The 16918-nt window shown below is 49.0% G+C and overlaps 1 protein-coding gene across 1 annotated transcript; it reads left to right on the top strand.

Annotated features, from left to right (window-relative positions):
• Positions 1–176: 176 nt before the first annotated feature.
• DNAJB11 (DnaJ heat shock protein family (Hsp40) member B11) lies at positions 177–12802 on the top strand. The gene is made up of 10 exons (XM_071752039.1): positions 177–349; positions 639–795; positions 3484–3581; positions 4603–4735; positions 5591–5733; positions 6273–6355; positions 7158–7215; positions 7768–7879; positions 8251–8410; positions 12410–12802. The coding sequence occupies exons 1-10, from the start codon at positions 192–194 to the stop codon at positions 12472–12474; spliced, it is 1167 nt and encodes a 388-aa protein (XP_071608140.1). The 5' UTR covers positions 177–191; the 3' UTR covers positions 12475–12802.
• Positions 12803–16918: the final 4116 nt, after the last annotated feature.

Genomic DNA, 16918 nt, shown 5'->3' on the forward strand with positions numbered 1-16918 from the left:
GGGGCGAGCGTGACGTATCGAGATCTGATTGGACCGGCGGGTTTAAAGCCGACGTCCCGGCAGGCGATTGGCCAGCCGCCCCGAGCCGGCGGTGAAGTGTGCGCAGCTGATAGGCTGGCGGCCCGCAGCGCGCGGGGCCGTGCCGCGTTCTCATTGGCTGGCGGCGGCGGCCGGGCCGCGCCTCACTCCCGATGGTGGCCTGGCCGGGGCGGGCGGCTGAGGCGCTGCGGATCCGCCCGGAGAGAGCCGCCCCCTCCGCCCCCGGCAGGCCCGGCCCCGCTATGGCCCCCGGTTGGCTCGGCCGCCTCTGCCTCCTACTGCTCTGCCTCTGCGGAGAGGCCGCCGCCGGGTAAGTACCAGGGAGCCCGCGCCGGCGGGGCCTGTGCGCGCCCTCCCCTCAGCGCCGGAGCCGCCTGTGGCCGCCCCGCTTCTCCCCTGTTTCCCCCGCCCCCAGCACCGGCCCCGCGCCTGTTGTTGTCCCCGGTGTCTCCTCATGCTCCGTGCCCTGGGCCTCCGTGTGTGTGTCCCCGCGCCTCAGTATGATACTCAGTATGTCCCCCTCCGCCTCCCCCCCGGGCTCTGCGGCCTGGGTGCTGACATGACCTTACTGCTTCCCCCGCCTCCTCTCACTACCGCAGGAGAGATTTCTACAAGATCCTGGGGGTGTCCCGCGGCGCCTCCATCAAGGACATCAAGAAGGCTTACCGTAAACTGGCCCTCCAGCTCCATCCCGACAGGAACCCCGACGACCCCCGGGCACAGGAGAAGTTTCAGGACCTGGGAGCTGCCTACGAGGTGAGGGGAGGAGGGGAGGAGTTTGTGCTCTGCATCCGTCCATGGGCCCTACCGAGTAGGGCAGTGAGTAGAGAGAGAGCTGGTGTGGCTCCTGGGGAAAGAGAGGGATGAAGCTGTGCAGCCCCTTTAAGGAACTCACGGAACCTTTAGTCCTTCCCAGGCTGTGGAGTGCAGGTGGGTTTCATGCTGGGACTGTGAAGTTGAGCTCAGCCAATAAGTTGCCTCGTGGGACTTCATCTTATAATCTCTAGTGGCAGGAGGAAAGAGGGCTTCTAGGAGGTATAAAGGCCCTTCTATTAGGTGCAGGTGCAGTCCTGCTTCCCCCTGTTACTATGCTGGATTTCAGACACTGCCAAATAAAAACCAAAGGCCGAGAAGCTACCGGGCTGACTAGAGAGCTCCTCCTGGACAACAATAAAAAACCTTAGTTCACTTAGCCCAGGAGAAAATGAAGGCAGCAAGTTAAAATTATTTGGTGTTTATGGCCATCTGTTGCAGGTAAAAAGAGAGTTGCATCAGCTGTAGGAACAGATGTGGTTGTATGTAGGGCCTGGCTGGAAGGGAGCCTGAGCTGAAAGGTGATCAGCTTGCCCTTTAGAAGGCTTTCAGGTGGGGAAAAACAAGTGTTAAGTCACATATCCTTGAGAATTCTTGGTGTATCTGTGATCGTGCAGTAGCCTACAAAGGACTCCTGGCACTGACAGCATTCTGTAAACCACACAGAGAGTATTTTGGTAGCCAGATATTTAAAGTGTAAGCCCACTATCTTTTCCTGCATATGCAAATTAGACAGGATGGTGGACTCTTGTTTCTTCCACACTCTGCTGGTTTTGTTCTCCTTTCTGTCACTGTGGGTTTCCATCAGCTCCTGTTATCCCCTGTGGAGCAGAAGCCCCTGGGGAAGGTGGTGCTGACCAGCAGGAGCCAGCCTGCACTGGTGGGAGGATTGTGTCCTCTGGGAGGAGTAGAGATTCAGAAGGAAAGGTTTTGTGTTCCTGCTCCCTGGTGCCCCTCTGCTCTTTAGTCAGGCAAGTAGAAAATTAAGGAGGAAGTGAAAGAAACAACTTGCATGCCACCTTTGGTTGAGTGGAAAAAAAAAAAGATTAACTTTATTTTAGCATCAGAGTAAAATATTTTGTATTTATTTTCATAAATAGTTTGGCTTAACTCTCACAGGGAAACCAGTGAGTAAAAATAATGTTTTTGTGGCAAGAACTATTTGTCACAGGTTGTTTGCATCTCCTGAACATACATGTGTGCAGTTTACTTCCATGCTTTGAGTTTTCTTTTTGCATTTGATAGGACTTTATGCTTGAGAAATACTTCTCTACCTCTTCCCCAACTCTTTTAAGTATTTATTTAAGCATTTACCACAGTGACAGCTGAGAGCACTCTTTGTCTTAAAAACACTGGGGGAAAGTGATTGTAAAATGAAAGCAGCTGGGGCTGAGGTGCCTGGAGTAGCTGAATGTTCCCTTCTCTCAGCAGTGACCCACTCTGTCTCCTCCTGAGCACAGCATTGGTGAACCCCTGCAGAGTCCAGGTTACTCAGCATGAAGTGTGGAGTTCTAGTACTAACACAGCCAAGTTCTTGCTGGGTGCTGGTGAAAATTAAGCTGGGAAACCTCTCTTCAAAGTCTTCATTCCAGCCTGCAGCTGTGTGAACACAGGCATCTGGGTTAGAAGGGAGATTGATCCCAGATGGGACCAATGGATCCCAGGCTCCTCCACCTTTAGTCATTTGTCTCTGAGTGGTTTGGAAGTGTACTTTCTGGGTTGTTTGGCTGGGGGTTTTTTGCTCTGACACCAACATTACAAAATGAAAAGCTTAAAGTGTAAGGAAAGCTATGTCTTAATGCCCAGTCTGTGTGACAAAGGGAAGGTTGAGCCCCTGTCTGCAACAAGCTATTAACCTCCCTGTTGGTTTCTTTTCTTCTTGCTAGTGTTTGTCATTGGTTACAGTTTCAGGCTGGTTTTCATCCTTTAGTCAGCTTCTCCACCTGTTTCTGCTCCTCTCTGGCCTCCTGACACCTACCCTGGCCACTTGTAACCTTCCAAAGCACCATCAGCAGGGGAGGAAGGGGAAGGAAGACTAAATTTCACTGGAAACTTCTGGATCTCTGCAGGCTAGAGGAGCAAGGATTTAGGAATTCACGCTGAAGCTTTACTATCTTGCAAGTCACATGTGCTAGGATCTGTTACGAAGTTGCCAGCGTCCAGCCCAGCTGGTGTGGAGTTACCGTGTTTGCATGCAAACTTGTTACTGTTACTGACTATTAGGAAATAGAAGTGGGACAAATTTGGGTTCTGCCTGCTTGAAGGGCAAACTGAGAAACAGGGGTGGTGTCATGGGGTTGCAGCGTGTCCTGCTGCCTAGGAACTGATCTGGATTATTCATTCCGATTCTTTTAATCCTGAAGATAAACTCAGTGATGTTTGTATTTTCTGTGTTGCTTCCACTGTTTTTATAAACTAACTGTAGTTTTTTTATGGGTTTTAACTGATAAATTTTGTCTAACTTTCTAGTCCAGTGCAGCAAGCAAGTCCTAGCCAGTGCTTCAGTCATGTGAAACGTTGCTGTTTGTCCCCCGGGGAAGAGTTCTGGGGAACTCCTCTCAGCTGGCTTTAAATAAAGCCTCAGCCTTCAGCTGGGGGTGAAGGTGTTGTCTGTTTGCATCCCTCTGCCAGGTGCTGTCAGATGAGGAGAAGAGGAAGCAGTATGATGCCTATGGTGAGGAGGGGTTGAAGGATGGACACCAGAGCTCCCATGGAGACATCTTCTCACAGTAAGGAGTTTTTCCTGCTTTAGGCCATTCTAGAGCTGGAGCTTTCATGCTGTGATGTTCCTGCACACATTTGATGTGGACATACTCTGCCTTACGATCTTGGACCCAGTCAAGCACCTTACACAAATCCTTGAGGATTTGAAGCAGCACATATACAGTGGAGATCCCACGTGCAGTTTTCAGTTGTGTGTCTTGCATTGGGCCTTTCTCCAAGGGCAGGGAGTAGGAACCCCAGAGGGACAGCTCTTGGCAAACATCACTGCCGTTGTGGGGGATTTGTGAGGCACATCAAACATGGATGTAGGAGCCCTCTTGTATTCTCTGGCATGTGACTGGTGTTTAACCTGTCCTCTCAGATCACGTGTGCCCTTTGGGGGTGACTTTTCCTTTTGCAAAGAAATGCTGTAGTGGTTTAACCCTGCCTTTCAGAGCAACAGTACTGTCTGGCTTGTTAAAACCTGAAAGGATCCAAGTGTTGCTCAGGCAGAACCCAGTCCTCCATTTGTTTAATTCCCCTCTGGTTTTGCTTGGCATGAGTTTACTGAAATAATTTCTGAAGTTGCTCACCTCGTGTAATCCATCTGAGTGAGAACTTGCAGAGTCTGCTGGTCTGTTTTGAGGAAAAACATGCAGACTTGCATATTTCAGATTCCTGCTAGCATTGACTGGCAGTGCCAGAGAGGGAGCACTACTCAGGGGTTGCACCTTGTGGTTGCTGAGAGGACTCCCATGAGGCAGCAGTCATTTTGAACTATTGACATTCAGCTCCTGCTCTGAAACTTGTTTCCTGTAGTAAAGAGAACTCTCCCGAAGTGGCTGCTTTGTTTGAAGGCATCTGCTTGCTTCCTCAAGGACCAAAACTCTGGGTGTGCTCTGGTGCTTTTACACAGTGAGGAGGCTGTTCTCCAGCTGGCCAGAAGCACCTGCCAAGCAGCACTCTGCTGTCTGTGGGTGGCTCCCTTCACCAAAGCCCTGTGGGATCGGAATTCCTTCCTGAACTCACTGGTCTCCTTCACTCCAGCTTCTTTGGGGACTTTGGATTCATGTTTGGAGGGAACCCTCGCCAACAAGACAGGAATATTCCCCGAGGAAGTGACATCATCGTGGACCTGGAGGTTACCCTGGAGGAGGTGTATTCAGGAAACTTTGTAGAAGTAAGTTTGCCTCTTGGCTCTTTCCAGTGCTCCCAAAGAATAGAGCAAAAAGAGCAGCTTGTTTTCTCAGGATCTGACAGTGACAGCAGAGGATGTTGTGATGCTGTTTTCTAGTAGTTCACTGGAGAAACAATGTGTTTATTCAGCTTTGCCATTTGACAGCCACATTGGCTGTCAGGGACTAGCTGTAGCGTTTTTTGTTTTGTTTTTTTTTAATTCCAGTAGCCCATTTGGAAAGATGTAATTGGTCTTTCTCTAGGGGTATTTTATGGCCTCTGTTCTTAAGCCTCACTTGTTTTGCAATTCTTGCATGGGTTACGTACATGGCAAATCTATGGTGGCCTTTTCATTTTATATTTTTTGAAGAGTGCTGCATTTCTGGTGCTGACAGTCCCTGCTGTTTTGTGTGTGAGAATCTGCATGGGCTGAGTTTGTGAATAGTCTGGGTAAATGCAGAGCTCCAGGTACTTTGCCCATTGTGTGGAAAAAGTAACCTACTGTAACCAAAGGGGTCAGCTGTTTCATCCTAGTGCTGCCTTTCCTATTTGGAAACCTGTGTTGAAGAGGAAAGAAAATGGTAATTGTAGTATGGGAGACTATTATTTTCAGCTATTTTGGTATTTAATATGTGGTCAGCATGAGGGGTAAGGTGAAAATTTAGCAGCCATGCTTTGCCAAGACTACGTGGAGCTGCTGTGGAGGCAGCAGAAAGTGCTTAAAAAAAACAAAAAAAACCCCAACAAAACGAAAACAAACAAGCCCAAACTCTGCTCACGTCCTTTAAGGAATCCAGGCCCTTGTGGAGACCTGGGAGTGCTGCCTGTGTGCTGGCATCCACCTCTTCTTTTTATGCAGGTTGTCAGGAATAAGCCAGTGGCAAGACAGGCACCTGGAAAACGGAAATGCAATTGCCGGCAGGAGATGAGGACCACCCAGTTGGGTCCCGGGCGTTTCCAGATGACTCAAGAAGTTGTTTGTGATGAATGTCCCAACGTCAAGTGAGTTTTATGCTCTTTACTGCTCTATGGCTGTTTATCCAAAACCTGCCACTAGATGGAGGAAAGTGCCCGTTCTACCCGCGAGCACCACGGAGTTCAGGCAAATTTCCCGACGGTTTCTCGTTTCTGAGGAGCCCGTCTTTGGTCTTACAGCAGAGACAAACAGCTCTGGTGGATGTAGAGCTTCCCAGTTTCCTCATTCGGCTTCTTATTCCTTGAGCATTAAGACTAGAGTGGAAGTTTGACAATTAAATCTGAATCAACAAAGTCCCACTGTTTCCAGCTGGGACATGGAATTTCTGTTGCAGTCACACATCCAGGTGCTGACTGCATTTAGGAGCTTTGCTTTGCTTCACTTCACTTCCCTCTACCAGATGAGTATCAGCACACAGGACCGGCAGTGCACACCCTCTGGTTTAGATGTGAGCAAAGAGAAGAGGGTGTGTTGACTTATCTGGGGGTCTTCTCATCACCAGCAGGAACACAAGTAGATGCCACCACCTACTCTTAAACTTTCCTGCTCTTCCACCTCTTCACAGGCTCGTGAATGAGGAGAGGACACTCGAAGTAGAGATCGAGCCCGGCGTGAGGGATGGGATGGAGTATCCCTTCATTGGAGAGGGTATGTATATGGGCACTGCCCTGCTGCCTGCCTGCAGCTTGCTCCTTTTCCATGACGCAAGGCTGGTCTTCGTGGCAGTGGCAGTGCCCAAGCCCTGCTTTGTGGCTAGCTGATTAGAACATGTGATTTCAAATGCTGTGTCCTCTTTGCGCGCGCACACACAGACACACAAAAACTGTAAAGCTCGTGTTTCGATTAATTGTTGAATAGGAGCATTTCAAGCATGAGTATGTGGGGAAATTCTCTCTGTCCAAAGAGACAGAGCCCTTCACCAACTAAAGAACATCAGTAGCATGTCTTTCAGACCAGCAGAGGTGTGAGCTCATTGAGGCACTGATCCTGGGCTCTTCAACACCAGAGATGTGTAAGCAGGGTTCTAGTCATATGAGGATGAACTAGTGTAGTGAAATGAGGCAACCAGGTGCCACTAATTGCCAGGTAGTGGGCATGAGCTTGTGTTAAGCCCACCTGTGCCTGATTAGGGCGGGCCCCTACTGCGCATGAGCAGGACTGGGGGGCCAATAAAAGGCCAAACTTGAAGCACAGGCTCCCTTTTATTGGCCCCCCCAGTCCTGCTCACGCGCAGTAAGGGCCCACCCTAATCAGGCACAGGTGGGCTTAACGCAAGCTCATGCCCACTACCTGGCAATTAGTGGCACCTGATTGCCTCATTTCACTACAAACTAGTCATGGTTTTTTTCTTTTAACATGTGAGCTGCAAGTCTCTTTTGTGTTTACCATGCTATGAGTGTTTTCAGTTGTTACCAACTATCTCCTTTCAACAGAATTTTCCCTTCCACAGGGGAACCCCATGTGGATGGGGAGCCAGGTGATTTGCGCTTCCGAATCAAAGTTCTTAAGTAAGTAACTGGCCTGGTTAGAACTCTTTCTGATTTCACTGTGTAGGAGGCTTGCAAGCAATTTTCTGTCCCTCTTGGCTAGTGTGTAGCTTGCCCTCTAGTAGCCAAGGGTCTGGTACTCAGGGCTGTGCAGGATGTTCAACCCTGATGATGCCGGAGTAGTCAGTTTCACTGCACTTTATGTTGCTGACATAATTCTATTTTTATTACATTTGGCTTAAATTCTGACCTGTATTTATAGTTCCTGTGTGAATCACATGGAATATCTCCTTTTTCCAGAAACATGCTGTCTCCCTATTGTAAGGAAATGCACTCTTGAGGGAAGTGTTGTGTGAGTCACAGCGTCTTGACATGCCTCACTGCCCTAGAAATAAAAAAGGTTACTTATTAGCACATAACTTGCACAGGAAGGGGAAGCTGGAATTTCATTAATTCCTCATTTCCTCTCCCATCTGTGAATTCTTCAAACTCACAAAGAGAGGGGGAAGAAGCTGGAGGACCTATTTCCTCGATGGGGAAGCAGAAAAGTTCCAGGGTGTTTTTGTTTCCCAGGCACCCGGTCTTCGAAAGAAGAGGAGATGACTTGTATACAAACGTGACAATCTCGCTGGTCGAGGCACTTACAGGCTTTGAAATGGATGTTGCCCACTTGGATGGGCACAAGGTGAGGCAACTGTTTGCTTTCTTGCTGTGTGCAAACAAAATTCACCTGCAGGTCCCCTGTGCTTGAGGGGAGCTTCCTTGGGGTCTTTGCAGCTGCTGGTTGTGTACTCACTCTGCCAGAGTCTCCCAGACCAATTCCCATGGAGCCCAAACGTTGTACAAGGGGTACGCAGTGTGGGTCTTGGTCCCAGGCTGCCCATGGGGGGGGGATGTTAGTTCTGATATGTGCCCTGGCAGCTATACTGCCTTGGACCCCTTGCACATCCCTGACTCTGGCAAGGAATCGTTCCCAGTTGAAGCTTTCCAGTGGGTTGGAAAGGGTGTTGGTGAACACACCCAGAACAGGAGTAACATTCTGAAATTTGTCTGTAGGTTCACGTCACTCGGGATAAGATTACAAAACCTGGAGCCAAACTCTGGAAAAAAGGAGAAGGTCTTCCAAATTTTGATAACAATAATATCAAAGGCTCACTAATAATAACATTTGATGTGGAGTTCCCCAAAGAGCAGCTGACAAACGAGCAGCGGGAAGGTGAGTGTTGTGGAGCTCTGTGGTGGCAGCAGCCTGCACAGTTCTCTCATCAAAGCTGATAAGAAATTTGCACCACTGAACCAGGGGCTCTCATGAGGGGTTCTCCTTTCCCCTGTTCCCCTTGTACAGCAGAACAGCTGGCCCATACCCTGTGATTAACTTCCATTTCCTTTTGAAGCAAGCAAGAAACCAAGCATGGCTACTGCAGTTGCAGGGAACAAGATTGGGTTGGGATGTAGCACTTGGCAAGTGTTTGTAGGTGCTTTGTTTTGTAGCTGGCCATCTGTCTGAGCTGAAAGGCTGACCAGGCTTAGCTTCTGCCTGTTTTGCCTCTGCTGGAATGGGATCACAAGAGGGTTTTTCCAGTCCCTGCTTCTACTTTCCTGGAGAAGGCAAGACGGTGACAGTCCCTGTGCTGTTAAAGGGTTAAGAGCTCATGCAGCATCAGGGAAAGGATTGTTCCTCTCTGCTTCTCTCTTTACCCTCTGTGCTTTGTGCGTGTCTAGGGAGCAAGGGTGCAATGCAGATGTTTTGTAGGAGAGATCTGCTTCTCAGCTTCAGTGCTTAACTGGAAACTTGATGAACCATGCAAAATCCTCAATGACAGGAGAGTGAACACTTTACTCCTTGCTGGAAATGCCTCTGTGTTCCAACAGTCTCTGCAGTAGGGTTCTGCTGCTCTGCACAAGGCATCCAGGACCCCGTACCACATTTCAGGACACAAATTCCTAGCATTTACCAGTGCAGCTCCTTAGAAAATCCCCATCCTAAGAACTTCTTCCTGCTGGTCAGGATTGTCTTCTGAAGGTGCTGTTTCAGTGGATGCTGGCAGCTGTCCTGGTAGAACAATGCAAACGTGCAGCTTTCCTGGGCTCTTTGAGCTGGCAGAGGGATGCTTTGGGTGGGCTTTTCTGCCACTGTGACAGTACTCTGCTGGCTTCCACTTGAGGCCCAGTTGTCAGCTGCAGGTCCAGGGCTGACTGTGGCTTTCCTGCAGCTCTTTGGGCTGTGCTTTTTGAGTGGACCTCATTTGTGCTTCGACCACTGTGCTTTCCTGCTTGTTGCAAGTGTCATGTCCTGCCAGTGACCACATTGGTGTGAAGTCTCATTCTGAGCCCTTCTTGAAGCTTCATAATGCAACAGCACCTCTTGGAGAGGTGTGAGGTTTTATCCAGCTGTTGCTCTTGGCAGTTTGTGGAAAGACTGTGACAGAAGGCTGTGTGTGTCTCAGAATTTCACTCATGCCTTTACAAATACCCCAGGAACAGGGAGGTGATGGGGCTGATATGCATTTCATGTTCTCCTAAAGAAATTCCATGCTTCCCAGGGGAAGATGGCTGGGTAGGCAGTCAGATGCATTTGTGTGCGCAGGAGTGTCTCCAAACACTTAGTGCTTTCAGGAGGTTTAGGAGGGAATAGGTCTCTTTGTGTTGGGTGGCAGCAATTCAGTGTACACATTCAAAGGAAGACTGTGGGCTTCAGAATTCAAAACATCCCTGTTTTTTCTTATGGTTGGCACTCATCCTAATTTCTTATCTGGTAGCCAAATGTACAGCTCCTGGGGCTGTCAGAATCTGCTCTGATTTTGAGAGCATTACTCTGCTCAGCCCCAGCTTTAGGGGCAGAGAAATAACATGCTTTCTCTTTCCTGCCAGTGTGACACCAGGGAATTTATTGCCTGTTGCTCAGAGCTGACTTTGTTTCATCTATTTCCCACTCTTCTCTACTGACAACTGTTGATTGTCTGGTTTGGAGCTTTGGATTCCATCCCTGAGTTCTTAGAGAAAACCAGCAGGCAGCAAAGTGCCCTGGATATCTTGCAACCTGGTGGTGGGGTCAGAAAAATCTGGAAGTTGGCTCTATTGAGAAATACCTGAGGTGTGCAGCAGCACCAAATACCGGGATTCCTGGCAGGAATTCCTGATTCACTATCAGATAACCTGTTGAAATATCCTGTGCACTAATGAGGGGTGTCCTTCAGGCCAGCAGGCAGCTGCCTAGAGCTAGCTGGCAGGAAATGAGGTAAGGGAATGGTGCTCAGCCCACTTTTTTTCAGGGTTACTGGAGCGTACCTTTCTCCAGCTACCTCCTTCCTTTCAAAGAATGCTTCCAGGAGGCACAGCCTCTTACCCATCATCCAGGAAGGGGCTTTGAGCCTCCTCTGGCTGGGAAGGGGCAGGGACACTCCCCTGGAGAATAACCCATCCTGAATGCTCTGCAGCTACTCTACAGGGGCTCACTTTGCCCTGCTGTGGAGGAGATTTCTAAATGTAGAAGAGAGTTCAGGGTCCTCTGGGCAGTGAGGAAGAAGATGAATAGTTCTTGCCTGGCAATGAGCTGTGTTGCTTCCGCCTGGTTCTTCCAGGACAGTTTTTCAGTATTTTGAGAGCTACTGTGGTCCTTCTGCATAAAATCATCAGTCTTGAGGGACAGCATGTAGCCAGAATCATTTAAGGATAGACAAGCAGGATAAGTTTTGCAGGGAGACTGAGCTGCAGTTCATCAAGAAGGACTTGCATATAGGAAAGCTTGGCTTGTTGGTTGTGGTTTGGTGTTTTTTCTGTGCAAGTAATTGAATTGTGATTTAATTGCTGATCCTCCCTCTCCATGCTTATGTGCCTCTCCAAGTTAACAACTGGGGTGGTATTTTTCTAGGCAGCCTGGTCTGACCTGTTGGGTGACATGTGCTGGGTGACACCATGACTCTTCTTTCAGTGGAGCAGCTGAACAAGCTGCTCTGAGGCAGGACTGCCAGCCTGTCTTCTGTAGTGAGCTTTGCTACAAGGCTGATGCTGGTTTGGGGACATTCAACAACAGAATTATAGCAGCTAGATATTTTTTTTAATTATTATTTGAAATTTACACAGGATGTGTAGGGAGTTTTCTTCAGTTGGGTTCTGACAGCTACTCCTCAGGCCTTGGGTCGTTTTTGGTGTGAGTCCTGGCAGTGTGTGACCAGGCTGACTTGAAACAGGGAGTCCCCTCTGATTAGCTCTGGAAAAAGCATGACACATCAGTTCTTGCCACCAGTCTGCTTCCTCTGCTTTGTGCAGACTTGCCCTTTAAGGAGCAGTGAAGACCTGCCAGCCATTCCCTGAATGTGCTGACCCCAGTTATTGAGCTGTTATGTTTGTTAAGGGCTGACTTGTTCTTCCTCATGCTCTGGTAATGTCGTACTGACAGGACCTTGGAGCACCCAACTCATTGAAATATTTTATGAATGGACCTTCAAGGTAGGAAGGTGGGGTCTATAAAGTCATAAAGGCTCCTGTGTGAAACAGGTTTCAAAAAAAAACCAAAACAAAACAACCAATTTGATATTATCAGGCCTTCAGGATAATTAAGCCCCCAGATAACAAGTTTGCTTCCTTACTTGCCTTCAGGAGGCACTTCTAGTGGACAGTTATGTCCCCCAGGCACCACATAGCAGTGTGAAAATCTCTGGTTACTCAATATGGGTTTCTGTAGCTGATGAGTCCAGAAGGACTCAGATGTGGAGTTCTCTTGAGCTATTGAGGGAATGTGGGGAGAGGAGCTTGGTGAATTAGACTCTGGGAATACTCAGCAAGGTGTTTGTTGTTGCAGTTTTACTTAAGATGATAAAATTTTTCTCAGCTTAAATAGCAGAGCAGCTCTGGGAATCAGCTTTCTCACAGTGGTGGTCTGGGCTTTGAGTTTGTAGCAGAGGAGACTTTGGGGATCTCCTGGCCTTGTGTGGTCCTGAGAGTGCAGGAAAACACCAGTACAGCATCCCTGGCCCCAGTCCAATTTCTCCGTTTGAAGAATACTGAAGGAGCAGGAGAAAAGTTGTCACACCTCTGGGTTTGGGGGGATTTTTGCTTTTTTTTGCTTTTTTTTCTTTTTAAGTAGCAGTGTTTGCATTATTCAAGCCTGGTGCCAGGGAGGCTATGAGCCAGGTGTGTAACTGCAGAAGGAACAGCAAATGCAGAGTCCTCCTCCTCTTTGTGCCCTCGGTAACTCTTCCCTTTCTCTTTACAGGTCTCAAGCAGCTGTTGAAACAAGGATCAGTGCAGAAGGTGTACAACGGATTGCAGGGATATTGATGTGTTGGGGAAAAAATGGGACTTAAACTGAAAAAGTCAGATTTGTTTTGCAGTCTTTTCTCCTGCCCGCCACTGTAGGATGGCAAAGGGGGGAGGGTGGGCCAATTGTTGAGGTATATCTAATTTTTTCTTTGTAAATGGTGGAAGCGCTCAGATGAGTTGGGGGAAATGCTACCCTTTTTCAGGACATAACTGGTGCTGCCTATCATGTTCCTCGTCCTGGAACAACAAAGAGACTCCTTGAGCAAGGAAAAAAAAAAGGAAAGGAGTTTTAAATTCCACACAGATTGGAATTTCTGGTTTTTAAATATATTTTGATGTGACTTTTCTTGACCATCTCAACATATTTTCATAGCTTCTCCTGCTTTTTATGTCCTTTATGTCAAGTCTCTTCTGAGTTTCTGTTCTTTTAGTGTTTTGGTTTGGGTTTTTTTTCAATCCCAGCCCTTTTCCTCTGAGTCCAAAGTGTGGTGTTACTTCAGAGTCTGTGTTTCTGGGGCAGGAGTACAGGTGCTGTTGGGAGTGCATGGGCAGGAGAGCCTTTAATGGGCTACCTTAGGCCCCACACGTGGTTGGGAAAGCAGAAGAAAAGAGTTTCTTAAGGCCTCTGTGGACTACCAAGTAGTCCTCTTGTCCCAAAAGTTAAAGGTTGATTTTAAACCTGAAGTCAGCAGCTTAGCAAAAACCCCTCGGACTTTTCACAGTGTGTTTTTTTTTTTTTTGGGAAAACAGTGGAATGGCTCCTCGTGGCCTTGGTTCTTCCTCCTTGCCTTCAGATGTAACCAACAGCTTGCCTGGAAAAATTCACTTGCCTCCTGCACTCTGTCCTCTGTGAGGACGAGTGAAACTAACAGCACAGAAATAAAGATGTTTTGAGTTGGAGTGGCAAAAAAACCCCAGCCTGGTAATGTGATTCAGCACAGCCCTTATCCTGGGAGAGCTGATCTAACAAGGTATGGTCCCTTCAAGCTGTGAGCTACTCTGAAGGGTGAAACTACAGCTGGCAATCCCAGCAGAAGCTCTTTAGCTGCTTTATTAGACCCAAGGGCCTGGTCACCTAGCAAGGGGGTTAACTGTGCTGCTCTGGCTGCTGTCATGAAGATCCTGCTGCTTTCAGCATCCCCCTCAGAGGCTCCTCTCCACATGTTCTCCAGCTGTGTGCTAACCAACTTCTCAGAGGGGTCTGTGTCAGCCCAGTGCTTGGCTGTGACAGAGATGTAGGCAGCAAGGAAAATGAGTCAGTTGTTTATCTAAGATAATGTTCTTCTTCCCTCTGGGTTATTAGTGGAATCTTCACAGCCTGCTGCTTTATCCCTCATCTGCTGCCCGGGAGAAATAGGATCTTTGTTTTATTTCTGCATGGAAATGTTTGCTGGGGAGCAGTGGCAGGAGTCTCAAGGTAGTTTTGGTGGGGTTTTTTATTATTATTATTGTTTGTCTGTCTTCATTGTGAACTTTAAGGAGCTCAGATCTGAGCTCAGTGAGGTGGGGAGGGCAGTGCTGGCCCAGCCCCTGTGTGCAGTCTCACAATGTCCCACCCAACCCTTCAGCTCTGGCAAGAGGTGACGCAGCGGAAGCAGCAGCACCGGGAAGGTTTCCTGTTGGATCCTTTGTACATTTGCCTTGGCGGAGCAGATCAGGGGCTTGAGGAACAGCTGAGGGGTGGTGAGGAAAACAGATGCCAACTCTTGGTCTTCATGCCCCTCTTCCTCAAAATCTGAGAGTAAGCCGTTCATCTCAGCTGGAGTGTCTGCCTGTTGGATGAGCAGCTCCTGCCAGGTGTCCATAGGCAGCTCTTGCCCCTGCTTCCCCCTTTAGATTTCTAGGAAACCTCAGATGTCAAAGACAATCATCTGCACAGGGTTGGTTCCTGTCACTTAAGCCCCTTGAGGGTCTGTTTGATGGTGGCCTTTCTGTTGTGCTGGCACATGAGCACGCTGCCAATCACCTGTAAAGCCAGAAAGCTGAGACCTCTCAGCAGAGTCTCAAGCCCTGCACAGGAGAGAAGTCAGCTGTGGTGTGAGCTTTCCTACCTGCACCCCAAGCAGCAGGCAGTGCATCCATTTCAGGCATGAGTACTTTCTGCTGCTGCTTTCCTTTCTCTTAATTTTTTTTCCTTCCTGTCATTCTTAGGGCTTTTTGCTGGTTGGTTTGTTTTTTGTTTTTCATTCTGAGTCTGTAGTCCAAGAGGCCAGCACTAGGTAGAACAGCAACAATAGATGCAAAAGGCTCAGCTTTTACTAGGGTGAGAAGAAAAACAGGAAAGAAAGCCCCAAATTGTACCAAAAGGTCCTGCTTCCTTCCATCTCCCTCTTGCCCCCTGCTGTAGAGTATGTGCAGAGCCCCACCTCCAGGCAAAGCTTCCAGGGTTTCAGTGCTTTCTCTGCAGGAACGTTTGCTGGGGTTCGGGTCAAACATTTCCCCTTGTTTTGGTCTGCTTGCCCGAGGGAAGCTTCTCAGGTGATGGGATGCATTTGTCCTCCAAGGGCCCCGGGGTATCTGGGCAGGGGGATGTGGAAGCTGTTCAGTGCCTGTGACATCCCATCCCCTGTTTCAGTAACAGTGTGAGCAGCTCAGCACACAAGTTGCTTTATCTTGTGTAAATGCTTCCTAGGAGGCCTAAATGTTCACCTTGACTCTTCTTGGTCTGGGACCTGGAGGTGTAAACCTCTGAGCAGGTAGTCCTGTCGTGCACAATCTTAGCTTCCAGCCCCTTCCAAGCAATGCTGCTCATCACAAGTTGCATCAAATAATAATAATAAAAAAAAACCCAAACAATTTCCTGGTGCCCTTTTACCCTAAGTCCTGCATGAGCCAAGGATTGTTGGGGTTTAGCCAGAGGCATGTTGTTCTATCCTTGGCCTTGAAGCACATTTCAAGAAGTCCTTGCTGTTTGGGAGAAGAGGGGTTTTAACAAGCACACTGTGCTTGCCCAGTTCAAGTGGAATCCTGAGTTATTTCTGAACTGGATGGTTCTGATCACCTCCAGAAGCTGAGTGTGTGCCTTCAGAACCTCACCACAGGTTGCTTGAAGGTCTCATCACCTCAGTGCTGTGTTCCCACCCTTTTGCCTGGATCCTTCCCACACCAGGAGAGGTGAAGGAGCAGATGATGGGGTGAGGACTCCAGAGAAGGTAGATGATGGGGCCTGCAGGTGGAGAACAGGGTTCAAATCTGCTTGTCCCACAAGCACTGTGCCCCAGCAGCCTTGTCCACTTCTCATGTTCCTCCACACTCTGGTTTTGCTGTGGCCAGTGACATGTTGTCCATCCCAGACCACATATTCCAAGTTTTGGGTCCACACAGGAGACCATCAGCACTAGGTATGTAAGTTCTGGAAACACTAGAATGTTAGGTTGGAAAGGACCTGAAGGATCATCGGGCCTGACCCTTCTAATGTTGATGTGAGATGTCTCAGTACCCTGCTGACCAGGGAATCCACCACTTCCCCTGGGAGACCATTCCAGGGAAGCAGACTGGCCTGAGGGGGTAGCACATTCCTGATGGCTTCGACCACATCACTGCTGTCTTCTCACTACAGCAAGTGGCACAGTTTGCTCAGAGCACCCCCAGGTTGGACAGGGAAGAAAGTGTTCCCCAACAGCCATTTCTTCTCCATGGAAACTTGCCTGCAAGGACAGTGCAGGTGGGCTTGTTTTTTTCTTGCTGGAGAGCTTGTTGTTTTAGAGCACTTCTCTGTATCTAAACTTTGCTGAGAGGCAGGCAGTGGAGAGAAGGGGGAGAAGTGACCAGTGCCAGGAGAAAACCACTCTGAAGATGCACATCTGCAGTGTTCCCAAACAGATCTGCTCAAGTGTTTGGACACCATGGGTCACTTTGGCTGGAAAGAGGAAGCCACAACTCCTTGCTGGAGCCAAGGTGATTTCTAGGCAGCAGCCCTCATCTCTGCTGCCTGCACCATGAGCCATGGTGGATCGTCTTGCCAGGCATGGTTTGCTCAGCTTGAAGTGATCCCCAGGGAGGGGCCAGGGTGGGAGATACAGGGTGGGGGACTGGTGGTATCCCACTGCCACGTAGCCCTGCTGGGTGTTGACTGTGGCCAGCAGCCAGCTTTCTCCTCCTGTTTCCTCTAGCTTGCTGACCTGGGAGGTGAGAGGAAAGGGAAGAGAGGGCAGTGATGTGTCCTGGGCACCCCTGCCCCGAGGGACTCACCACGCCAGCCCTTTCCTCTGCTGTTAAATATTTCCAAGGACCTGCCTGCCCTTGTGTGGGATCAGGAGGCTGCTGGAAAGCAAATACCCAAGCACCTCCACCCATAGAACTCACGTTGCCCAAAAAAGCACCTTCTGCTGAGGGAGGACTGGCTGGAGGCTGCACATGTTGCAAGCTCCCTCTACCCCGTGCAGCCCCCAGAGCTAAAAAGGAAGGTTGAGAGCTGGTACTGCCAGAAATGAGAACATCTGGGGCTGTGACAGTTGTGACC

This window comes from Heliangelus exortis, chromosome 9 (genome assembly GCF_036169615.1).
Source record: "Heliangelus exortis chromosome 9, bHelExo1.hap1, whole genome shotgun sequence".
NCBI lineage: Eukaryota > Metazoa > Chordata > Aves > Apodiformes > Trochilidae > Heliangelus > Heliangelus exortis.